General features: G+C 36.9%; 4 protein-coding genes across 4 annotated transcripts in view; 2 read left to right on the top strand and 2 right to left on the bottom strand.

The window, feature by feature from the left end:
* LOC141365405 (snaclec stejaggregin-B subunit beta-2-like) overlaps positions 1 to 21709 on the top strand; it is a 128133-nt gene that overhangs the window by 46038 nt on the left and 60386 nt on the right. The window lies entirely within an intron of this gene.
* On the bottom strand, positions 4437 to 9293 carry nots (nothepsin). The gene is made up of 9 exons (XM_073869978.1): positions 9134 to 9293; positions 8873 to 9056; positions 7492 to 7609; positions 7251 to 7369; positions 6723 to 6919; positions 6478 to 6599; positions 6202 to 6356; positions 4784 to 4882; positions 4437 to 4707 (listed from the first exon to the last, which is right to left on the bottom strand). The coding sequence occupies exons 1-9, from the start codon at positions 9184 to 9186 to the stop codon at positions 4525 to 4527; spliced, it is 1230 nt and encodes a 409-aa protein (XP_073726079.1). The 5' UTR covers positions 9187 to 9293; the 3' UTR covers positions 4437 to 4524.
* On the bottom strand, positions 10342 to 15805 carry cct2 (chaperonin containing TCP1, subunit 2 (beta)). Its single transcript, XM_073869970.1, has 16 exons — positions 15665 to 15805; positions 14893 to 14967; positions 14746 to 14811; positions 14558 to 14669; positions 14391 to 14467; positions 14190 to 14301; positions 13903 to 14106; positions 13621 to 13721; positions 13419 to 13546; positions 13203 to 13306; positions 12762 to 12881; positions 12285 to 12413; positions 11728 to 11831; positions 11341 to 11440; positions 11076 to 11217; positions 10342 to 10564 (listed from the first exon to the last, which is right to left on the bottom strand). Exons 1-16 carry the CDS (start codon positions 15665 to 15667, stop codon positions 10534 to 10536), a joined length of 1608 nt encoding a protein of 535 aa, XP_073726071.1. The 5' UTR covers positions 15668 to 15805; the 3' UTR covers positions 10342 to 10533.
* LOC129431700 (ras-related protein Rab-19) lies at positions 16696 to 21211 on the top strand. Its single transcript, XM_055189687.2, has 3 exons — positions 16696 to 17288; positions 20090 to 20273; positions 20686 to 21211. Exons 1-3 carry the CDS (start codon positions 17067 to 17069, stop codon positions 20970 to 20972), a joined length of 693 nt encoding a protein of 230 aa, XP_055045662.2. The 5' UTR covers positions 16696 to 17066; the 3' UTR covers positions 20973 to 21211.

The following is a 21709-nucleotide window of genomic DNA, read 5'->3' as shown; positions in this document are numbered from 1 at the left end:
GGTTGTCACAGGTATGGGGTTGGTTGTCCCTATAGAGGTTCAATAGGATTTCAGTGATAAATTGGGATCTGAAAAAATATTGTGTAACTTTTTAGTTTTTTAAGCTAGAAACTGCAAATAAGTTTTAATATGAATACCACCGCTATGATAGTTGTCATCAATGCCCCTTATGTTTAAACAATGGGATTAAAGTGGGTGATCAGTTACTTGAATTGTCTACTGTGTTGAGAAATATAATGAAATAATTTTTAGTGTTAAAACCTCTTTATTTAATGCTTTATTTATTTATTTTAACAGCAAACAAAAACAAACAAACAGACAAACAGTCTTAAAAGGTCTACATGTCCAATATTCTTATGTGACAACCAACCCCGCAAGCTATGTGACAACTATCCCCAACCGACGTCTTGACAAACATGCTAAGCTAGCTGCCACACGGCTTTAACTTGATCGCTAAAAGATGATTCAAAATAAAGCTACTACTTTAAGCTTTTTAATGAGTGTTTTGTTTTTGAATGACTAATATCCTACAAGATCTCAACACAAAAACAAAACCAACATGAAAATTTACTCTGACCCATAAAAATAAAAAATGGTCTCCTAACATCAATGTTTTGTGTCTGCTCAGCAAAATTTCAAGTGCAAATGAGTAAGCTATTAAAGGCGAACAAATTGATATCAAAATTGTACCACAGCGCCATGCAGTGTGTCTGTAATAAGCAGTGTGACAACCAACCCGTGAGACAACCAGCCCCGGTCTCCCCTAAACCATTTTTCTATTATTTAAAAAAACTGTGAAAGTATTGAAACAGGTCGATAATTATTAAACTCGTGTCTATCACCCTTTTTAAAAATAGGTATTATCTTCGCAGTCTTCATCTTTTAAGGAAAAACACCTGAACTAAAGGAAAGGTTGAAAATATAAATGAAAGGTTACAATCTATCTTTTTTTACAATAATCATGTCTATTCAATCACCATCAGAAGAAGTTTTAGTTAGGATTTTCTCACAATATCTAAGATATCAGTTTCAGTGACTTCATTAAGAAACATTGATTGTAAAATTCTACTACTTCCTGTCGCACTATTACACCAAGCTACCTGATTGGATTGTTCAAGTCTTTTCGCAATATTAGGTCCGATATCGACAAAGAAGGAATTAAACTCATTGGCAATATCTGTATCATTTTTTATTATCTTTCCTTTGTGCTCAAAATACTCAGGTAAATCTTTGCTCTGAGAATTTGGCTTCATAACCTTATTTAAAATGTTGTTTGGTCTCTCAGTATATATGTTTTAATTGTACTAAAAATTGTCAGCCAATTCCTCAGATGATTGGATAAATTATCTTAAATTTAAAAGCTTATTTATGCTTTTATAACCTCTAGAATAGACTATTGTAACTCGTTACTCTGGGGATGTCACGCAAATCAGGTAAACAAGCTACAGCGGGTTCAAAACGCCGCCGCAAGAGTGCTTACTCGATCTAAAAAGTATGACCACATCAGTCCAATTCTGGCATCTTTACACTGGCTACCAGTTAAATATCACATACAATTAAAAATATTACTAATCACCTACAAAGCCTTAAATGGCCTAGCGCCTTCGTATATTAAAGAACTACTATCAGAATACAATCCATCACGTAAACTGCGCTCACAAAATTCTGGTCACTTAATTATCCCTAGAATATCAAAAGTGTCTAAAGGTGGTAGATCCTTTTCCTACTTAGCCCCTAAGCTCTGGAATGATTTACCAAATAATGTTCAAGTATCAGACACAGTCGATCAATTTAAATCTAAACTTAAGACATTCTTCTTTAACAAAGCATTCACATAAAATGTCCAGTAAATGTACTTTTCCCGCAGTAGTTATTTTGTCTAGAACAAAGCACTCACATACCTCATATGGGTAATATACTATTGCCGCAATAGTTAGCCTGTCTGGAACCGAGCTGACTTGAACCACTATAATGTTTGACACTTGCATTACATGCGAACGGCCCCTACGCTAATAGAATTCTGTTTTTCTCTCCCTGTCTCGTCCTCGACCACAAGGACCATGAGACAAACAGACCCAGTTCCTGTTGCTGTGAAGGTCATTGTATCACTGATCTACTGGCTGTCCTTCAACGTGATGACCAGCCGATGCCCGACCAACGACCACCGGCTAAACCAGTTTAATCCGCTTACCCGCTTCCTATCCCTACCGTATCTATCTATATCTGTCTATATCTATATCTATATCTATATCTATATATATATATATATTAATCTCTCCTTCTAGGAGTTTTTCCCATTGGGTTTTCTCCTAGGGTTTTTTTCGTCCCAGGGAGAGTCAGCCAACTTTGGCTTAACTTAGCACTTTACTGTATATGTTACATTATTAATATGCTCGCTTGTACGGTTTAACCGCTTTCTCTACTTCTTATATTATCTATTGATTTTCTGTGTTCTCCTCTACATCTTCTCATGTAAAGCTGCTTTGCAACAATTAACACTTGTGAAAAGCGCTATATAAATAAAATTGAATTGAATAATGCAAAACTACCAAAAACACCCGATCCTAATTTCCATAACAAAATCTGAGATGAGCAGACATGGACTCATGGATGTGGATTTTTTACAAATGAATATTATATAGCTTGTCATGAGTTTATGAGCCTGGAGTACACAGAGTTTAAATGTGTGATATGAATAAATAGTGCTCATAAATGCTTTTTAAATAATAATATCCTGAAATGAGTGGAGGCACTGTCAAATGACTGTACTATTTTGTGTGTAATAAAAAATGGTTAACAGTAATCATAAACATCAACAGAAATAATGGAGTTTAATCTTGAAAGCAGTTAAGGGCCTAAAGCTGGAAAAACAATCAATCATGACTACATTCACTGCATCAATGGAAAAGTTTTGTGTAGTGAGACAGATGTGTGTGTGGGTTTGTTACGTACCTTTATGTGAACAAACTATTGTTTGGTTGTTGACACGATTTGACGATTTGACAAGTTTACTTCCTTGGATTGGTGATGTAGTAAAGACCGACATTATCATAATTCCTCCCGCTTCAGACTCAAAGCCTGTAAGTTAAATCCTGTTAGCAACCAAATCTTTCAAACATGGTAACGAGCGTCACATTTTCAGTATGCAGGCCAATCACAATTTACAGTTTAGCTTGCCAATCACAGACACCGAGCTTTTCAAATGAGTTTTGTACACAATCAATGTGTTTCAGGAAGACAGAGATATCTGGAGCTACAAACATGTCTGGTGTGTGGAAATAATATGTTTTTTTGACCATAAACCACATTCTAAACACATTCTATTATACTAAATACACAAAATAATGCTGTTTTTAGCAATGAAATATGTGCACTTTAAAATCTTTGCAAACACTTGGAGACAGTGTTCGGAAATAAGATGAAAAGCAGAAGAAGAGCAGCACAGTCTGTTTCTGAAGTCATTCAGTTTTAGTATTTTAATGCTGTACATTTTTTCTTTAAGTTTTCTCAAAGGTTTGAACTTCCTACAGACCTGACGACAACAACTCTAACTTAGATTTATCAATCCATAATACTTTTAAAATCATTTACATCCAGTATTTAAAATTGTCTTTATGAAATCTCTGTATTGTTTGTCATTTGTTAAAGGGCTCATGGCATACAGAGGTTAGCATTGCTACTTTGTAGGTGTGAGCTAAAAATAGGTCATTGAAATTTGTCCGTCTTTATGATGTCATAAGGAGCTCTTGTTATAATAATACCGCCCCCTTAATGTGCACTATCCAACCACAGCACTGCCATTTAGTGCAGAGAGAACGAGAGAGAAAAGAAGGACTTGACAGCACAATAGAGTTTCAATTACAACAAACCACCATCATTGTGATCAGTGTTTGCAGTTGCACTTCATCCGCTCATTTGCATTTTAAACGACAAACCCAAACCGACACATTTTTGCTCACACCTACAGAGTGGCAATGCTAACCTCTGTATGCCATGGGCCCTTTAAGGACTTGTGAAGATTCTCAAATGAGAGTTGCTCAAGTTCAAGTCCTCTTGTTGTGAATCTGGGCTGTTTGCATCTCATTTACATTCACACAATAAATGAAACAATCAAATGATTTGTAGAGTCTTAATGCTTGACTAAAAGCCAATATATTATCTTATACTTGTTTACATTTATGCATTCAGTCAATGCTTTTATCCACTGCATTAAATCATTCATTTTTATCAGTATAATGTTTGTGGGATTTTAACCCATGATCTTAATATTGCTGTATTCTTGAAGCTGAGCGCTGTGTATTCAGAGCTGTTGTTGTTTGTATGAAAGTAGAAACCTTCTTTAGTTATTTCTATACAGAATAATCAGTGAGCCGTAGGAAACATGTTTATCTCTAATAAAAGTGTTAATATAGTGAATCATTCAAAAGAGCAAACAATCAGATGATGATGATATTTTACTGTCTGCTGTGATTTCTTTAAGAAGTGAATGTAAGGAGCATTAGATGCACAGCACTGTGTTCATGTCTATGTGATGATCTTTGATGTTGGAGAAAGATGAGCGAACCCCACACGATTATGACCTCTGTCATAGATGCTGTAAAACTGAGACAGGAAAACATCTCCCAGAATCCACATGGGTCCGGCTGGAGACGGGACGTCTATGGACTGAAACCCACTGATGCAAATCTCATTATTGTTCAGGATCTCCTACAGACAAAATCATTGAGTTTATTTAAAGTATTTCTCTGTGTGTATATCATCTATACCTGTAGTGTTTACTTACTCTTCTGACATACTGCTCCCCAGTCAGTGAATACTCAACATCATTCAACAGGAAGGACACCACAGGCAGACTACTGATCCTGGCACAGTCTAACAGATACTGAAACACAGAAATAAAAACACTTTAGCAAACAAAGACAAGATTTACAGAAGGTCTCTTAACACTGCTTTAACCTATTAAATATATTTGTCTACAACATTAGTCATTGAATAATGTCTTGTAAAATGAGTAAAAACCTGAATATAATCATTTTGTCTGAGTTAGCAGTGACTGTAGTGTGGTGCTGTGATGTTTCTTGTCTAATCTCATATCAAGACTGGATTACAGCAATGTCCTACTGGCCATCAAGTCAGCGTGATCAAGCCTTTACAAATGATCCAGAATGCACCAGTTTGTCAGTTTTAAATAAACTAGATCATTCCTGGTCCTGGAGGGACACTGTCCTGTAAAGTTCAGCTCCAATCCTAATCAAACACACCTGAATAATCGAATCAAAGGCTGCAGAGTGAACTGATAATGACTTTCAGTAGTGTTTAATTCATGGTTCCCACACCTTAGTTAACGTCAAATTCAAGGACAGTTCAAGGACTTTCCAGGTCCAATACCCCTTAAATTCAAGGACTAAATGTGGACACATTTCAAGTGAGAGCAAGGTTACATCGTGTTATCTTTTAAGATACATTGTTACAGTTCCCTTTCGAGGGAACTCGCGCTGCGTCACTGCGGTGACACTTTGGGGACGCCTCCAGGTGTAAGTGCGTCTGAATGTGTATATTAAATTCAATCAATGATGAGGCTTAACGACAAAGACAGGGTGACGCGGAAGCCAGGAAGTATATCGCTATCTGAAATTTTGCCAAAGACGGCGTTACAGGGACGCAGGAAGTATGACAAGAGAGACGAAGCGTCTCGTTCCCTTCTCAGGGAACAACAGTTTCATACGTGACCCGAGACGTTTTCATGTGTAAACACAACTATACAAAAAAGCATTTTGGTATGAATCAACATTCACATACAAGATATAAGCATTTAAAGCCAACAGTTTAGCACGTGTGCTTTTTATGATATTATCCTACACTACACAGGGAATAATATGGATTTTTTTCAAGAAAACTTCTTGCACAAAATAGATTCAAGCACTTTCAGTGACCTGTATATATGTATGTATATTTTCAAAAACTTCCCAGGGCCTTGAATTCCCCCCCCAGATCCACAAACTTTCAAGGATTTCAAGGACTCGTGGGAACCCTGTTAATTAGGGTTGCACCAAGAATGCCCACACCTGAACTAGACAGACCTCCAATCGCACCCCTCCTGATCTCACTTCACTAGTTACCAGTGACCACCTGAATCAATTTCAAGCTTTCAGTACCTTCAGAACTCAATCTTACAGGTTTATAAATGAGATTGGTCCTAACCTCTCCAATGGCAGTGGGCGTGGCTCCGATGAACTGCTGAAGCATCAGAATGTCTTTGCTTGGGCCGCCAATCAGTGAGGTTCCTGTATCCACTACAGCTTGACATCCATGAGAACTACGATAGCAGAAACTCAGAGCTCCCTGGACCTTCACACTAAACACAACACAATTATACACATATCTGTCTGTCTGTCTGTCTGTCTGTCTGTCTGTCTGTCTGTCTGTCTGTCTGTCTGTCTGTCTGTGAGAGTGAAAGTTTGTAAGATGAACTCACACCATCCATTTTAATTTGCCAGTAGCCCTTCTGCGTGACTGAAACCCAGTTAATAGGAGGAACAAAGAGAGTTTCATCTACACCTCCAAATAAAAGCTCTCCACCAAACCCAGAGCCGTTGTTCCTGTGATTGAGATACAAGGATCATCTGTGAGAGTTACAGTGGGATTACAGAAGTCTGACTCTGGTTCTGAATGATGTGTGTTTATTAAACGTCCTACAGCATGTATCTGTAGTGTTATCTTACTTGAGGTAGAAGGAAAACACCGGCTCATCCACGCTGTTCTGTGCTATCATGCTGTCAAACACTGGAGAACCCATCTCTTCTGCCAACTGAGGGAAACCCAAACCCAAAACTCCATCAAAGTGGGCCATGACGAAAGCAAACCCGGGCTCATACACAGCCTCTCCAAAGATCTGATTCTGAACCGTCACAGAGCCCACCTTGAGTCAAAACAAACACAACACTGATGAAGATGAAGACTGAAGCACTGATGTATGGTCTTTATCTATCTTTAACTAGATGTGCTGTTGACAGCAAAATGAACACATTGATCTGACTGAGAATTATAAAAAGCAGAGATAAAGATACACATGGTTAAAGAAAACATGATCCAGACCAGATTAAACACACCTGCTATCTATTTATTTCTGTATGTGTTGGGTTAACGTTTGATGTCAGAAGTGAATTTTATTTCTGGTTTTGTGCTGTTTACAAACTAATCATTGAGTTATTTAATATAAATGCAGAACAAGCAGTAGTTGATAAGATTACCTTGAGTTGTTCTCTGGCCATAACCCCCAGCAGGTGTCCAGAGCCGTAATGAATGCCAAACACTCGTCCGTCATGCGTGTAAGTGCTGGACTTAAAGGCCTTGAACTTGTGATGCATCGCTGTGTCAACAGAAGAACAAAATGACCCAGCAGCACAAATAAATAAAATCATCTCCACGTCATTTCATCCACATCATTCGTATCAGCATTCAGAAGAAATAAATAATGAAGATGAAAGTTACCACACGCTTGACTGACGCAGTATGATGAAGGGACCCAGAGATCAGAAGAGCCGGTGTCAAAGATTACTGTGAAGTTCTGCTGTGGGTTTCCCAGACTGATCTCACCAAAAAACTGAGCCTTTATACACAATATCACATCACATCAATCATTATCTATCTATCTATCTATCTATCTATCTATCTATCTATCTATCTATCTATCTATCTATCTATCTATCTATCTATCTATCTATCTATCTATCTATCTATCTATCTATCATATAAATAACCAATTGATCAATGACTTCAACAGGTTAACAGTAGATTCAGCAGTTCTGCTGGTTTAGCATTTTAATAATAATCTGGATCAAATCACTAAAATACATCTTTACTCTCACATCTGTAAGTTCATAAATAATGTTAAATCAGTCACGATATGAAGAGATTAATGTTCATTTTCTTCACACATCTGAGGAGGTGCACATGCTGGAGATTTATGATTGTTGTATTTTCAGTTTTGCTTAACCCTGTTAATATTTATAATAAATAGCAGTTTATAATTATGTTTATTAAGTATAATTAATTAAATTAAAACAAACTTTAATAGGTAACACTTTACAATAAGGTTCATTAGTTAACATTAGTTAGCTACATTAGTTAACATGAACTAATAATGAACTGCACTTATACAGCATTTATTAATCTTTGTTAATGTTAATTTCATCAATTACTAATACTTTATTAAAATCTTGTTAACATTAGTTAATGGACTCTGAACTAACATGAACAAACAATTAAAGCTTAACTAACATTAACAAAGATTAATAAATACTGTAACAAATGTATTGCTCATGGTTTGTTCAAGTTAGTTAATACATTAACTCATGTTAACTAATGAACCTTATTGTAAAGTGTTACCCCTTAATATGTTATTAACTATTAGTATTTATAGACAAACCTTTGCATTCATGGAAACGTATTACAAAAACCCTAAATATTTTCTAGAGAAGTTATTTACGTTGCAAAACCACATTTTATAAAGTAGTTAAGTTATTAACTATTTTTAACTACAAAGTTACACATTGTTTGCAATAATTTCATAAAGTACTGAAATTATAACCAGAATAAGATAAAGAGAATAAAAAGCACCAATTTCATCCCCCTAAAAACTGGCACAAGCTGGTGAGCTGGTTTTAACTGGTCTCGTAGCTTGGTAAAAGCTGGTCTAGCTGTGTTTTGGTCACTTTTTAAGCTGGTTAGGCTTGAAGACCATCTCACCCACCAGCTTGACCAGCTTTGCCAATGAGGACCATCTTAAACCAGTTCGTGCTAAGTGTTCGTGAGTTTAAAGAACATTAGAAGTCATTTTCACTCATTGTTTTATGTAGTTTTTAAATCTCACATCCATAAAGCTGTAAAGTCTCTCCACAGATTTTCCCGGCAGTCGAAGGAAGTCACGCGCGGGAGGGAAACACTGCGCGTAGCGGCGCGAGTAGAAGTCCGGCTCGTGCTCGCGCATGAACTCCTGGAGCTGCTCGGCGGCGCGCAGTTTACTCCGCACTGAAGGCGCGCGACTCAACGGCACCCTGGAGAGAAATAAGAAGAGAGCACGAGAGAACACTTACATTTAATGCTGAATAAATGATTTAATTAAAGATTTTACCTTATTAGACTTTGAACAAAGCCCAAACTAAACAGGATCAGACACGTCCTCATGCTGGTGTGCGCGTGTGTCAAGTGCTGGTCAATGCATTGACCACAGTAACTAACCTCCTTATCTGAGAGTAAACCAGGTCACGGTTAACATCAGGTCAGGTCAAGAACAACCCATTTATCATCAGCCAGGACAGTAAATAAATAAAGCAAAGACCAACAGATACAGAAAATGTTTGATTTACTGTAGTTTTAAATGTTAAAATAATGATTTAACTGGACACATATTAGGTCAGTTTGAGCCTTTACATGTGCTGTGTTGATTTAACACTTAAAGTCAAGTTATACAAACACATCTTAGGACATCATGCATTAAAGCATAAACTGTGTGGTGTTTCTCACGTAAAACTTGTCATCATGCAGTTGTGGATGATTTGAGTTTTATTTTTGTCTCTTTAGAGATATTGACATTGAATTGGGGTCTCAGTTTCCATACAGTGAGTCTGAAATATCTGCACATCACAAACTACAAGACCTGAGAAATCACATCTGTATTACAAACCACTCAACATTAAATACTAAACTTCAATACTTGATTTGTTCAGTTAAAGGGGCCATGGCATAAAAATATGACTTTTTTCATGTTTAAGTGCTATAATTGGGTCCCCAGTGCTTATATCAACCTAGAAAATGTGTAAAAGATTAACCTAGTAACTTAGTTTTGGTAAACCATTCTCTACAAGCACATGAAAAAATAGGCGCTGAAATGTGGCTATCCTTATAATGTCATAATAAGCTCTTATTAAATAATACCGCCCCTTAATCTGCACTATCCAATCACAGCACTGACATTTAGTGCACAGAAAAGTACAATTGAGTTTTAATTTCATCAAAACACCATCATTGTGATCAGTGTTTGAATTTCATCATCTCATTTGCATTTTAAAGGACACACCCAAAACGCCACATTTTTGCACACACCTACAAAGTGGCAATTTTAACATGTTATAATAAATGATCTGTGTGATATTTTGAAGCAAAACTTCACATATGTGCTCTGGGGACACCAAAGATTTATTTGACATCTTAAAGTCTTATGCCACGGCCCCTTTAACTATGACTGATAGTAATTGTGTGGCCTGACTTAACACCACCAATAGCAATCAAGTTACCTTTTGTTTTCATACACATTCAAATGCAATAAAAACAAACACAACATTGAGTTTTTTAATGTTTGTAATGTTTTATTCAGTAAACAAAAGAGCAAGCCGTCATTATGCTGAATCATGTAGCGAGACAGCGAGACACATCCAACACTTGTCAAGTGCGACTACACAAAAACTACAAACTGAAGCGCTAACAGAGACCAAACTTCCTTCCTGTTAATAAATACACAAAATCAATCTGTGTTTAGCAGGGATGATGATCAGGTACACGTTTCCTGTAACACACAACATGACAAACATGTAAACATCACTGATATTATACATGTGTAGTGTCTATGGTGTGCGTGTGTAGTGTCTATGGTGTGCGTGTGTAGTGTCTATGGTGTGCATGTGTAGTGTCTATGCTGTAGTGTCTATGGTGCATGTATTTTGGGCGGTCACCAGTGGGAGGCAGTATGTACACAAATGGTTTATAAAATGGTGTTTCATTCATGTGAAAGAGAGGCTTGGTGGAGGGGAACACATAGTTTTTACTTTTGTTACAGCAACCAGTTTGGGATAAACGTAAGCTTGTGCACATTTCACCTTCTCATCATTAAGATGTATGTATTGTTTTCATTGGTCAATAAATCATCAATGTGTTTAACAGACACAAGACTGGATTTGTGTGCATTCAGCTTTACTGAAACAACATTCATAGACCAATCCTGTGTTTCTTTTATAGTCTTGTGTGATATGTTTGTGTATGTGTGTGTATGATGTCATGATGATGTAATAAATGTTTACCTGGGAGCAGCTTTAATGATGTTGTCCACACGCAGGATCATCTCAGCTGCTTCTGCCGCGCTCAACAACACCTGTCTCTTCACCTGAAAGCTTTCTGTGATGCCCAGAGACGCCATATCACCGATTGTGCCCTGCATCATATCTGTAAACCACACAGGTCAAAGGTCACTCGGGAGGAAACTCTACTGGGAGTGTTGTGAAGCACATTTATCATTAAAAGCAGACACAAGAGGTATGAGATGTGATTGGTGTTGGTGTACGTTACCCAGTCCAAACGTGTTCTTGTTCTCCTGGTGAGCCGCTCTCAGTTGAGACACCAGCTCTGCGCTGTCATATCCGGCGTTATCTGCAATGATGGTGGGCAGCTGAAACACAAACAGTCCTGCAACTTTAACACAAACACTGTACGGTCTCTGCTTTCACAAAAGGGTCTTTCTGTTAAAATAATGATCTTTAGATTATAAACAGGAATGGTTCTTCAATTTAAAAGTGTGTTTTATTGGCATCTTTGATATATACATCATCTCCTCAAACAACAAAGACGTATTGACAAGTACACAAAGATACACAAACACTTAGTTTACTGAAAACACATTTGTATAATATCTATTGAGAAGAGATGTTGGTGTATTGACACAATCTGATGTCTTACCATCCTCAGAGCTTTAGCAAACGACTCCATGGCAACCGCCTCTTTACCAGCCGTCCTGTTAGCCAAATCTGACACCACTTTAGCCATCAACATCTCAGAGCATCCTGAAACACAACAAACACAACAGATCACGTTTAAAACTAGGGTGTGCGGTTTACTAGCAGTTAGCAACAGTAAGATAAAACTAGGAAAGCATAAATGGAGAAAGATCCCACACTACGTTTTGACCTCTCTTTAAAGCCACACCCACTCCCGTGAGACATCATTATAGTAAAGCACACAACATTATCATAACAATGAACATGAACACAACATGAACACGCTAAAGACATGTAAAGAAATGTCAATGTCTGACATCAGACCAAATTCAATAACTGAATAAAACTTTTATGGTCCGGAGACCTTCATAGAAGAAGTAGATTTTTTATTGGTAAGAGTATAAAACCAGTAACCAGTATAAAAACATTACCTACCCTAGTTTTAGCATCATCCCTACACATCATCACATGAAATGAACAGAGCTGTACATCTATCATGTGATTGTATTATAAACTGACCTCCACCATATACGGTGCGCGTCTCTTTAACGGTCTGAGCGAGCACACAGAGAGCATCATGAAGAGAACGCTCCGCCTCGTCCAAAATCTGCTGAGTCGCTCCACGCAGGACAATAGTACACGCTTCACCTACACAAAACACCACAACACACAGAAAATATATATTATCACAGGCTTTGATATGATGTATAGTAATGTAGTATATTGAAACCGCAGTTTGTGTCACTTAAGGAAAATGTCATTTTAACTAAATAACTACTAAAGCCTGATTGATTGATTGATTCATTCATTTTATTTATATGCACAAATCTAATGCTTTGTAATAAGCAGGTATATTTACATGTTAGAGGCAATTACATGAAATTGACTGTATGAAAATTCATTAAATGCATCATGTTATTTAAAGACATGTCAAAATCAGCACAAATGTACTTTCAATATTCAATAATGCCAGATTAAGTCAGATGTTTTATTTACCCATAGTCACTCCAGAGAAATGAATGAGGAGATCTTCACCGATCATCACCTCCTCTATGAGCTTACAGTGACCGATCTTCACCAGCTCCGGATGATCAAAGGTGGACGTGATTTCACCTCCTGCACGAATAAAGGAAAAGCAGAGTTTACCATACAAATCAATATTAAAGGAGGCGTCGCATCTGCAAAACTGACATAGCTAGATATTCTCTCATCATGTGCACACAAAATATAACTAACGATACTGCATACTACACAACAATAAACATTTGAGTTTTGTGTTAAATCATCACATGATGTCGATACGAGCATGTTAATGTCTGTCGCTTAAACATCTGAACACACCTGATTGAATGTTTCTCATGCTAGTATGCTATATTCACACTATAATATAGTGCAGATAGAGTAATACTATAGTATTTAATGTTTGTGTAATCATACCTGTGACCAGAGCCAGACGCTCAACTCCTACAAAGTCAGCATGTTCGATAGCCATCACGCCAGCCGCACCAAACAGCTGCTCAGGATAGTTATAGATCAACTGCCTGGTAATCAAAATCATCACATACATCATAGTGTGGATTAATTATTAAAATGTTAGCTCGTGTTCACGCAAGAATCTCACTTTCTTTTGAAAATTAAAACATGTGTTCACACCTGTTGATGAAGCAGTTGATGCCGTGTTTGAGGATCCGCTCCACTTTCTCCTTCATCTTCTCCTTCTCGGCCATCTCGATCTCAGCCACTTTAGCCGTGGAGTCCACACGAACCCTGGAGCCGAAGATCTGCGAATGGATGCGGTCAGCGGTTAAACACTGATAAAACATCAGGAGGAGAGAGAGGAAATCACTTCATGTACCTTGATCTTATCTGTGTCCATCCCAGTGTTAGCGATGAGAATGTTGGCGTTCTCGATCCTCTTGGGTTGATTGACACCGATCTTTTTGTCCAATAGAAACCCTGTGACACACATTCACAGCCAAATACACAAGAGTAAGATGAGTACACGCAACCATCACACAAACACAGAGTAATGGAGGAAAATAAATATAATCTTGTAAATAAAAATGTCTAATTAATTACTTTTTAAAAAAAGAATGAATAAATGCTTCAATGTTTCATTCCAATCAAACATAATCACCTTCATCAAGGTAGGAGTCGGTCAAACTGCCTCCGAGTTTCTTGATGACATGAATGGCCTCCAGATTTCCTGATCCCTTCAGTCTGAGTACAGCTTCAACGGCTAGTTTAGAGAAGTGATTCTTATGATGGGTGAGCAGCTTTGATGAGAGAGTCGTGCGGGCGATGTTCAACAGATCCTCCTGGAATTTAGCCTCATCATTCCTACAGACAAACTCAAGAGATTTAATATTTCACACAAACCACCAGCAGCGTACGCGTCACAGGACAACACACTTATATCATTCCCATGATCCACTGCTGCCTCTCTGAGGGCATCACGGGCAGCTTGAGTCGCCTTTCTCCATCCAGAGATGATGATCTGAGGATGAATCTTCTTGGCGATCAGAAGCTCGGCTTCCTATGGCACAAACAAAACAAGAAAACATCAGTAATATCATCATCACAGACATCATGAGGATTCATTATATGACACGTGTGGTGATGTACCCGCAACAGCTCAGCGGCCAGCACAGTAACTGATGTCGTCCCATCACCGACTTCATCGTCCTGAACTTTAGACATGTCTGAAATATAAACACACACACACTTATAAGCCACTCACAAACGGCAAAGCAGGAAATAATATAAACATATGTAACCAATGGCGTACACACCCACGAGCACTTTAGCGGCAGGGTTATCCACACCGATGGCCTTCAGGATGGTCGCTCCGTCATTCGTCACCGTAACGTTACCTTCCTTACCGCCACCCAATAAGATCTTGTCCTGTAAAGTTGCCCAGTTAACATCATGAACGGTCACAAACCGTATTCACAACAGCATATGTGATGATGACTCTTACCATTCCTTTAGGACCCAGCGTGCTCTTCACCAGATCTCCAATAGCGATCGCACCAATGAAAGAAGACTAAAACACATCATAAATTAACTATTAATTATATCTGAAACATTTAATGATGATGAATGAATCTGTTTGCAGCGTACGCACCAGTCGAGCAGTCTCAGCTTTCTCTTCATCAGCTCCATGTCTGAAGATGTTTACTGGGGCCATTGATAAAGACGCCTGAAATATTACATCATAAAATTATTCATCATCAGTAAATCTCATATTCTGACACCACAGACATAAAGGTTTGCATTTTGGTATTGTAAGATGTTTATGAATGTTTTCTAATGTTAAACTATGATTATTAATGTATAAGAGTGGTAATATATGAAGAGAACAGTGTGATGCTCATATATAGATGTGTACTGATGTCAGCCCGTTTAGACTCCTCCCTTAGAAAACACTAGAAACATCTGATGACACTACTGAAGCATCACACAAACACACATCTGACATGAAAATGTTTAAATAACATAAACACTCTCAAACATTATAATACTCATCATACAGGAATCATTTATATATAATATTATAGATTTACAGCGCATGCGCATCTCACTGTCACACAAAGGCAGAGCCGTTGGCGCACATGAGAGAGTTTAATGATAAATAGTTTTAATATTTAACACTTCATACTGCAACAAACTGTTTAATAATCAGCATTTTGTGAAGTAGCGTTACTGACGTTTGTACATTTTCTTTTTCATTGTTCACGCGCATATGACGCGCCGGGCATGCACACATTCACTATGAATCAGCTCTATTTATGATTAAAGTCCTCGTAAACCCGCTACATTTGTCCTATAACACGATATCATTTCTCATTCGGTTCAATTAAACATTTAAATTATATTTTAATCAATATATCGCTCACCATGGTGATTCTGGGGTGTGCTGTAAACCCGCACGCGACCGGAAGAGTTGGAATAGGGAAGCGTGAGACAGACGATCCGCTTCCGGCCGATGATCGTCTGATGGACTTTTTAAAATAAAAGTCTCTTTAGTGAACGTACAAGTTTATTTGACGTTTTAAGATTGGTTCCGTTTCAGTTTAGGTGTTTGTTAGTAATAATAATGTAATAAAAACAAGTTTTAAACGCATTCTTATAATTTTACATGAATAATTTTTGATTATGTTTGCTGGGTTTGTGGTTCTGCATCTTATGTAGCCTATTTTTTTTAAATGCATATGCATGTAGCACATACTGTGATCTTTTTTCTCAAAGAGACTTTTAATATACTTTAAGAGTTGAATATACTTATTATATTATGTAAATATATAAGTATGCATGTAATTACATATTTACAGTAATGTTTCTAATGTTATGTATCCACACAATAATATTTACTGTACACATACTTAGTGCACAATATTTTTATTCTATGATTTCACCCAATTACATCAAACATTTATGCAAACGTTATTTTCATTTTGTTAAGCTCATTCAACCCCACCTGCTACCACAGTGTTTTATTTATGAATATACGTATGTTGGTGTAGTTATGTATGTATTATTGTTAGGATGTGTTTTGGAATTGTGTCATGAATGGATGTCATTATCACTTTACTTGTGGATGTAAATAAAGTAACCTAAACAAACTTTAATTTACAGGAAATGTAAGTTTATTAACATTTGCTGCCAGGCCAGTTAGCTAAATCTGTCACTTTAAATGAGGCAGTTTTTTGAGTTTAGAATTTTTTTCTCCATTCAAATGTGATATATTAACATCAGGAAGATACACTAAACATTAAGAATGAATTGAAATGAGTTGATTGAGAGTTTCATGCACGGAGTCATGTATGAACAGAGCTGTGTATATTTAACATTTAATGTGAGGCAGTGTTGATCCTCTCTGATGACTACATTACCCATAATGCAGTAGATGAACAGGTGGCCCTTTCACCTGCTAAACCTTGCTGTGAAGGAAAAGTGAGAGATCACGAGACTCAGAGAGATTGAACACAGAGACTGTGTGAGCGACTGTAGAGATCTTCAGATGGAAAAACTTTAACACCAGCAGAAGTTTGACCTCCAACAGCAAATATCAGTGAGAGCTGATCTCAGTTCAGTAGTTTGCTGTGGAAATACAGATGGGAAAAGCTGAAGGTCTCAGGGGAAGTTTGATACGTGAGGAAGGTTTGTTAAGAGCAGCACCTGAGCACCAGATCAACACTTTAAAGTATGGGATCTCAGATGAAGATTGATTCATGGAGTTGTGCTGAAGAAAGTCTCTTACACACAAGATTATATTAAGAGAAGAACATCAGGAAGAAGATGGAAGAACAGGATCAGACGTGGAGCGATCAGATTTCTGGATCAGAGTCTGAAGACTCCTTTGATTTCCTCTTCAAGATTATTCTTATAGGAGATTCAAACGTGGGGAAGACGTGCGTGATACAGAGATTTAAATCTGGGATCTTCTCAGAGAGACAACAGAACACGATTGGAGTGGACTTCACTGTTCGGACCATCAACATCGAGGGCAAGAGAGTCAAGGTCTTCATTCTTTACATTCATTTATTACTAAAACATGAAACATTTCTCACATTTATACGCTTATTTTATCAGAAGAAACTTGTATGTGATAAAGCTGGTTATACACGAGGTTAGTTCGATTACATCTCAACGTCACACTGAACTAGTTTAACCAGCAGGAGTTCTGCAGGACTGGTTGTGCAGGTTTATCAAGCCTCACGCATTATAATCAAATATGTCGCACATCACGACTCAACAGGATCTGATGATTTAAATACACACAATACTACTCTGTTTACATCAGAAAGAGATAGAGATTAGACAAAATCCTTTCTTTAGTTTCCCTGAGGGGATGAAAACAGTCACCTAACCTTTCCTTCAAGAGTAGCTTTTAGTTTCTTTAGTTTCAAGTTTTACATGGAAAAGAAAAAGATGCAGGAAAGGGGCTAGTTGTCACATTAAAACTGGCCACAAAGGCAATATAACAGCAGATACAGTAACACAGAGTCAGATTATATTCACTTTTTGGGAGAAAAAAATCCAGCAGTGTCATTTAGAAACTTTAAAAAGACATGAAAAAACCTCAAAAATGTAACTAAAATAAGTATCATACTATAGCTGATGGGTAAAAGTAAACAGAATAAAACCACATTAGTACAGCATTAATATCAGCTGTCAACTATACAATCAAGACTTTTTAGTTTTTTGTAAATATTTGGTCAAATTGTTGTTTTTCAATGTTATAAATGACTGAATATATTACCAACAATATTTGCTGGCTTAGGCAAGTCAAGATTATTTGTATAGCATATTTCATACACAGAGCTCATTCAAAAGAAATGAGAAAACAATATATAAGAGAAAAAAAGTATGTATAAATAAAAGACACACAAAAAATCAAAGATACATGAGAATTTAAAATATCATAAAATGAATGTGATTTTAATAAAAACAGTTTAATTGTGTGAAAAAGAATAAAACAGGAATAAAAGTCACAATATATAAGATATCTTTTTCTCCCGTGCTGCTCACTACACTTTCACAGACTCTTTCACAATCACGCTGTGTGCCCGTCACACTGAACACTTTTGAAATGTAATTCTAGTGCTGCACTGCAACAACTATTTCATAATTACTGCCGTGTTAGTCTAAACACCCTGGACATGAATTACAATTAAAAGAAGATCAAGAAAAGGAAACATAAGAATATAAAACAAGAGAAATATAAAAGAATTAAAATAGTGCATATAAAAAATATTGCAATCAGTTTGGACGCAGCATAGTGCTCATTCAGTAAATGCATAACTAAACAGATGTGTTTTGAGTCTGGATTTAAATGTGACTACTGTTGGAGCACATCTGATCTCTTCTGGAAGCTGGTTCCAGCTGCGACTGGCATAAAAGCTAAAAGCTGACTTTCCTTGCTTTGAGTGAACCCTTGATATTTCTAGCTGATGTGATCCTAATGATCTGAGTGATCTGATGGGTTTATATTCAATGAGCATATCAGCAATGTATTGAGGTCCTAGTCCATTGAGTGATTTATATACCATTAATAATACTTTAAAATCAATCCTAAATGTAACTGGTAGCCAGTGTAGAGACCTGAGGACTGGTGTGATATGTTCATATTTTCTGGTTCTGCTCAGAATCCTGGCAGCACCGTTCTGAATGAGCTGGAGCTGTCTAATAGTCTTTTTGTGAGGAGGCCATTACAATAATCCACCCTACTGGTGATGAAAGCATGCACAAGTTTTCTCTAAGTCTTTTCTGGAAACAAAGCATCTAATTCTTGTAATATTTTTGAGATGATAATATGCTGATTTAGTTTTAGCTTTGACATGACTACTGAAACTAAGGTCAGACTCCGGAATAACACCAAGATTCCTGACTTGATTTTTAGTTTTATAGCGTCAAGGTATGCATTCACCTTGAGAACTTCATCTTTGTTTCCAAACGCAATGACTTCAGTTTTCTCTTTGTTTAACTGAAGAAAGTTTGGCACATCCAACTGTTAACTTCATCAATGCATTTGCACAGCGAGTCAATGGGGCTGTAGTCGAAGTAGATCTGAGTGTCGTCTACATAACTGTGATTTGGTTCTCTCTCATTATTTGGCTTAGTGGGAGCATATAGGGGTTAGGAGTGGCCCAAGAATCGAGCTTTGCGGGACTCCATATGTCATGTATGTCCACTCAGATTTATGGTCACCTATACTCACATAATAACCTTCTAAGTATGACCTGAACCATTTTAGGACCATTTTTTTTATTTTTATATATTAGCTTTATCATTTCTGCACTTTAAGGAATTCATTTGTGTGTTACAATCATGTTTAGATTTAGCTAAAAAGTTATTTTAGTAGCAGGGGATACTATGATGCCCCAAGCAGTGAGAGAAAACATTGTTATGGGTAAAAATGACATTCGAGAGAGAGAGAGAAAGAAAAACAAACAGTGATAGAGAGATGTGTGTGTGTGTGTGTGTGTGTGTGTGTGAGCAGTGCACCTGTTACTATGATGATGAATTAATGTTATCACAGTACTGAACATCTCAGTGAAGCTTCACAGGAACAATCAGACCTGTCAGCAGAAACATAATCAACATCTCTACACAACAACACAGAGAGGATCATATCTTACACTCATATTTTAGTAAAGTTAAATCCTTCCATCCATCCATCCTATCAATCCATCTATCTATGCATTCATCCGTATTTATATTTGCACTCATCCATGCATTCATTCATCCTTCATGTTGATGTTGTGAATGATTTAAAATCGAGTCATGATTGTTTTTGTCTTATGCTTCGTGTCTTACAGATGCAGGTTTGGGATACGGCCGGACAGGAGCGTTTCCGCACCATCACACAGAGTTACTATCGCAGTGCACACGGAGCCATGATCGCCTATGACATCACCCGACAGGCCACGTTTGATTCTGTCCCGCGCTGGATTCATGAGGTTCAGAAATTTGGAGCAACAAACGTTCTGATGGCTTTGATAGGTAAAAATAAGACACATCTCAGATGATTATCTCAAAACACTTGATAATAAATCCTGAGAATAAATGACAAAATCTGCTGCAGGGACCCTTGTGACCTTATAACCTTTCTATATCAACATCAGCACTTTTATATTTATATCATTAAAAATAAAGGTGCTGTAAAGATTCTTCCTAAATTGTGTTATATAATTATGTGACATCTACATATCATTTTTAATATCAAGAAACAAGCTATTTACACATTCATACAGTGTGACAACATACACGAGGTAAACACACTGTATGGAAGAAATAAAGCTGAATATTGTTGTTTTTCAGTAGGTCTATACAGAAAACTTTTTGTTGTTACAGTGTAATAAATGTCATCTGGCCTTTGTATGACTTTATAATGAATCAAATCTGTTGTTCACAGGTAACAAGTGTGATCTGGAGGCCGAGCGTCAGGTTGAGTTTAAAGATGCTTGTAAACTAGCAGATGAGAGAGAGATGGTGGCAGCGCTGGAGACTTCAGCTAAAGAGTCTCAGGGCGTTGATGAAGCGTTTGTGATGATGGCACGAGAACTGATGATGATGAACGGGATGAAGGTCACACAGGAGGATATCTGTCATGATTCACACACCGTAACACTCAAAACAAACTCAAGATCTATCGATCATTCAAACACATTTACTGCTGACAGAAAGAGCTGTGACTGCTAACTAATCAGATATATGAACTTCTCTTTTGAGATTATCAACACTGTGACGGTTGTGAATTGTTTTTTTTACAGTATTGTTTCAGTTGATTTATCTGTGAAGTGCTTTAAATAAGATTATATGCTAAAGAAATAAATGAGCTTTGAAACATTGACAAATGAATTTACTGTAGGAGAATCTATATGAAGTGATTAATTACGTCTAGAATTAAATCATAATAAAACTCGTAACTCAATCATTTTTTTTTACATTTAACTTTATTTCATTTAGTGATTTAACTAAAGCTATTTAATAATGCAGAACAATATTCGCAAGTCTTATTTTGCATTAACATTTAGGTTTTCTATTTTTCGATAAAAAGCTAAATTCTTGATGGATAAACAGTGTTTATATTGCTTTATTGTGCTGTAAGTGATTTAATGTTATAATAGATACCAAGATTGCTGGAAACTGTCACTGTGTTTTTGGTTATCTGCTTGTATTTTAGTGCTGTAACCAGCAGATATTTAATGGGAGGAATCTTAAGATATTAAACATCAGGTGTAGATGAAGTCAAACACAACGTGGAGTTAAGATGATGATGTGTGTTCACATGACTGACAGGGATGAACTTTATATAATGATGAAGTGTCACAGACGACACAGATTCTTCTGCTTGTATAAATACACATACACTACACATTTACATTTGTGTTGATTGTCATTCTCTTGCAAGGTTGCACACAAACTGTTATACTTCC

Source organism: Misgurnus anguillicaudatus, chromosome 1 (assembly GCF_027580225.2).
Source record: "Misgurnus anguillicaudatus chromosome 1, ASM2758022v2, whole genome shotgun sequence".
Taxonomy (NCBI): domain Eukaryota; kingdom Metazoa; phylum Chordata; class Actinopteri; order Cypriniformes; family Cobitidae; genus Misgurnus; species Misgurnus anguillicaudatus.
This window is presented reverse-complemented; position numbering and strand designations above follow the sequence as displayed.

Bases quoted from the DNA above. Each gene is read 5' to 3' on its own strand.
- nots (XM_073869978.1), bottom strand. From the start codon at position 9,186: ATGAGGACGTGTCTGATCCTGTTTAGTTTGGGCTTTGTTCAAAGTCTA. The intron at 7,610-8,872 runs GTGAGATTTAAA...TTGTGTATAAAG, and splicing joins GACTTTACAGCTTTATGGAT to GCTCAGTTTTTTGGTGAGAT. The intron at 6,357-6,477 runs GTGTGAGTTCAT...GTGTTGTGTTTA, and splicing joins CTGGCAAATTAAAATGGATG to GTGTGAAGGTCCAGGGAGCT.
- LOC129431700 (XM_055189687.2), top strand. From the start codon at position 17,067: ATGGAAGAACAGGATCAGACGTGGAGCGATCAGATTTCTGGATCAGAG. The intron at 17,289-20,089 runs GTCTTCATTCTT...CGTGTCTTACAG, and splicing joins TCGAGGGCAAGAGAGTCAAG to ATGCAGGTTTGGGATACGGC. The intron at 20,274-20,685 runs GTAAAAATAAGA...TGTTGTTCACAG, and splicing joins CGTTCTGATGGCTTTGATAG to GTAACAAGTGTGATCTGGAG.
- cct2 (XM_073869970.1), bottom strand. The intron at 14,812-14,892 runs GTGCGTACGCTG...GATGTGTTTTAG, and splicing joins AAGCTGAGACTGCTCGACTG to TCTTCTTTCATTGGTGCGAT. The intron at 14,302-14,390 runs GTACATCACCAC...TTTGTGCCATAG, and splicing joins TGGCCGCTGAGCTGTTGCGG to GAAGCCGAGCTTCTGATCGC.